The sequence below is a fragment of the Sinocyclocheilus grahami genome, unplaced genomic scaffold (assembly GCF_001515645.1).
Source record: "Sinocyclocheilus grahami isolate Dianchi unplaced genomic scaffold, SAMN03320097.WGS_v1.1 scaffold3533.1, whole genome shotgun sequence".
Taxonomy (NCBI): domain Eukaryota; kingdom Metazoa; phylum Chordata; class Actinopteri; order Cypriniformes; family Cyprinidae; genus Sinocyclocheilus; species Sinocyclocheilus grahami.
In genome coordinates this window covers 1-3,506 of record NW_015508646.1, presented here as the reverse complement: position 1 = coordinate 3,506, position 3,506 = coordinate 1, and the positions used below count along the sequence as shown (strand labels likewise).

General features: G+C 40.4%; 1 protein-coding gene across 1 annotated transcript; it reads right to left on the bottom strand.

The window, feature by feature from the left end:
- Positions 1 to 333: 333 nt before the first annotated feature.
- LOC107576339 (ribonucleoside-diphosphate reductase large subunit-like) lies at positions 334 to 2,179 on the bottom strand. The gene is made up of 8 exons (XM_016262534.1): positions 1,912 to 2,179; positions 1,706 to 1,806; positions 1,538 to 1,597; positions 1,400 to 1,439; positions 1,031 to 1,193; positions 749 to 890; positions 592 to 675; positions 334 to 510 (listed from the first exon to the last, which is right to left on the bottom strand). Exons 1-8 carry the CDS (start codon positions 2,075 to 2,077, stop codon positions 334 to 336), a joined length of 933 nt encoding a protein of 310 aa, XP_016118020.1. The 5' UTR covers positions 2,078 to 2,179.
- Positions 2,180 to 3,506: the final 1,327 nt, after the last annotated feature.

The following is a 3,506-nucleotide window of genomic DNA, read 5'->3' as shown; positions in this document are numbered from 1 at the left end:
TGAAGTGCCATTTTTAATTTTTCTGGTTAACCACTGTGCCAATAATGGCCATATTTGAGAAAAAAAAAGTAGAGTAGTTTGCATCACTAGATACAGCTGTCAGTCACTTATCAATTCTATCGTAAAACACTTGACTGACATTAAATGATTTGCATTTTGCAAATTTCCATCTCACCTCTCTTTTTCAACATTAAACTGATGCTTCGCACTGGAATTCACATTCTGCTTCTGTGAACAGTAACCCCCGGCCTATTTTGATTTCATTGCCCATCTCAATTATTTTGGCATTGACAACATAAGATTTGATACATCTCAAATATTTTTTTGTATAGTTTATAGTGTGCTCACCGCATTGGTCTCCACTCGCTTCATGAAGAGATCAGGGATCCAGAGGGCGTAAAACAGATCTCTAGCTCTCTGTTCCTCTTTACCAGTGTTCTTTTTAAGCTCTAGGAAGTCGAAAATGTCAAAATGCCAGGGTTCCAGGTACATGGCAAAAGCTCCTGGTCTCTGAGTGAGGAGGAGAGAAAATGTCAGTTTTTCAAGCTAAATTTAAACCACATTCTGAAATTTACATGTAAAATGCCTTACCTTATTTCCTCCTTGGTCCACATAGCGTGCTGTGTTGTTGTAGACACGGAGCATAGGAACCAGGCCATTTGAGTTGCCATTTGTCTAAAATAACAAAAGACACTGAATCAACACAACTGCTAAGTTTAATAGTACCAGAAAATCCAGTAAAACTCACCCCTGCAATGTAGCTGCCAGTGGCTCTAATGCAGCTCACTGCCACCCCGATACCTCCCGCAGACTTAGAAATGAGGGCGCACTGCTTCAGGGTGTCATAGATCCCCTCAATACTGTCATCCTTCATAGCAAGCAGGAAGCAACTAGACATTTGACAAAAGCAAGTAGCTTGTATTATACATTATGTATAGAAGTCAACTGACTTTGCCAACATGAAAATCAGGCCTTGACAAAAAACAAAAACATTTTTGAAAAACTGTATGTTCTCCTTCCTGCTGTTTACCTGGAGAGCTGTGGCCGGTTGGTGCCAGCGTTGAAGAGTGTAGGAGAAGCATGAGTGAACCACTTCTCAGACAGCAGGTTGTAGGTTTCTATAGCTGCCGCAATGTCCTCCTTATGGATTCCCACAGACACTCTCATCAGCATGTGTTGTGGCCGCTCAGCAACTGAAAAAGTGGTCAAAGTGTCATAGGAACATTTTCCATTTCCATCATTCAGGTCAGTCTTTTTGCTCTTTTTCAACTCAACTGCATTCCTTCATTAAAATTCTTTCATCTACCCCTTCCCCTTCAAGTCTTTTCTTTATAGTGGTCTATTATTCCTTGACTCAATGCGACTGTTTATATGCATGCATGTAAATTCCTTGACTTACCCTTTCCATTGATCTTCAGCAGGTATGAGCGCTCCAATGTCTAAAAGAGACGTTAAAAACTAAGATTAACACCACAAAATCAATTGAGATTTAGATTTACAAGTGTACATGTTGCATATTCTTCTATTTTGGAATTACCTTGAAGCCAAAGAAGTTGTAAGAGAAATCCCTGTCAAAAATGATGGCAGAGTTGAGCCGCTAGGAAAGAAAGGAAATATTACATTAATTATAAATACTTAACCCCTAACGTGACTTTGTTGGGAAAAAAAGACAAAGACAAATCATACATATGCATATCATACTTACGTCTTTGTTGGCCAAAACAATGTCAAGGGTTTCCTTGGAAACCATAGGCGAGTGGTGGCCGTTCAGGGGATTCACATAGTTGTAGAGGTCCTCCATAACCTCTGTGATTGGAGGAGGCAAGTGATTAGCAGGAAATAAAAGCATTATAATTCATTTTAGATTGAAGTGTCACAAAGACATGAAACAAGTGATGCATAGCAACTCACCACTGAAGACCTTCTTCGTTTCTTTGTGCAGGTTAGACACAGCGATGCGGGCCGCTAGGATGGCATAGTCAGGGTGTTTGGTGGTGAGGGTGGCAGTGATCTCAGCAGCCAGGGTGTCCAGCTCTACTGTGGTGACGCCGCTGTAAAGGCCCTGAATCACCTTCATGGTGATCTGAGTCTGCAAAGCAAAACCACTTGATTTAGGGTCAGAGCTTTACATTTGGCTTCGTAGATGATGTCTCTTTAATGATACGATTTTAATACAAAGCCATAACCTTCTGGATCTCACATGTCCTACAACACGTTCAAAGATTTGTAAGTATTTGTGGGTATACTGAAAGGCAGTTCTTTATGGACTGTTTATTTAAAGGAGAGGTCTAATGCTATTTTTCATGCATTCTGACTTATTTACACAGCTAAAGAGTGGGATTCTCATGCTAAACATGGCCAAAGTTTCAAAAAATTAGTACGTATGACGGATTGTTTCTGTGCCAAATACACTCCTTCAGGGTTCGTATTGGTATCAGAAAGTTTTTCTTTTCCGAGTATGGCCCTGTATGACATCATAAAGGGCGGAATTCCTTGTATGGGCACTTCTCCAGGAGGAGGGAGCGCACACATCCACCAGAGCGAGAGCCAGAGCGCTGCACAGGACTTGCCACTTTGTTTTTAGACAAAGAAATCAACAATGTTACCAAAGAGGTGAGCAAAGAGGTGTTTTTCATTGTGAGGGAAAGATGACCTTGTTCAGCTTCCCAAAGAACCCAGTGTTAAGGGAACAGTGGATGCAGTTGTTTTCTCTGGGGCAGCAACGGAGTTGTGCAAGTGTGTTTATTTGTTCCCGGCATTTCGGTGACAAATGCAGATGATTGCTACTCAAAAACTTTGCATGCTTGTGACTCTTTAACTCTGCCCACAGCAAGCCTCCAGGAGAGAAGTGGCACATCTGTATCTGTCTTTTATTAATCTGATAAAACTAAAGACTCTTTGGTGATATGCAGGATGCAATACTACTCTATAGGCACATGACATTGGCGGAATATTACTAGGGTGTTGGCTATTCTAACAGACCTCTCACGGGTCTACTGTTTGATGAATAACTGTAATAGCAACTAGGCCAGGGGTTTTTAAACTGGGGTTTAGAGAAAAAAAAAAAGTAGAAAAAGGATTAAACTTAAATGAGTACAATCAATAAATTAGCTTAAAACAAAATTAAATAAAAACATAGATGAAACTGATAAAGGCATTTTAAAAAATGTTGCACAAGGATGATTGTATTTGGGGGGCCCGTGGCATCTAAAAGACTGAAACCTCTAGACAAGGCAACAGCTGCGTTTCCATCCACCTATTTTTATGCACATTTTGGAGTATCGCATAAAAAAAAAACCCCGCTGGATGGAAACGCCAAGATGGAAAAAAAATAAAAATAAAAATGTGCATAAACTACAATGTAAACACATTTACCAAATAAATTCCTCCATGCGCATCGAAAAAGTAATGACTTTGCGCTATGAGACGGGATAACCTGACTAGCAGCAGACTGATCTCGCTCACAGCATCTATATGTTGTTTTGGTCATTCTGAAATGCCTGAGC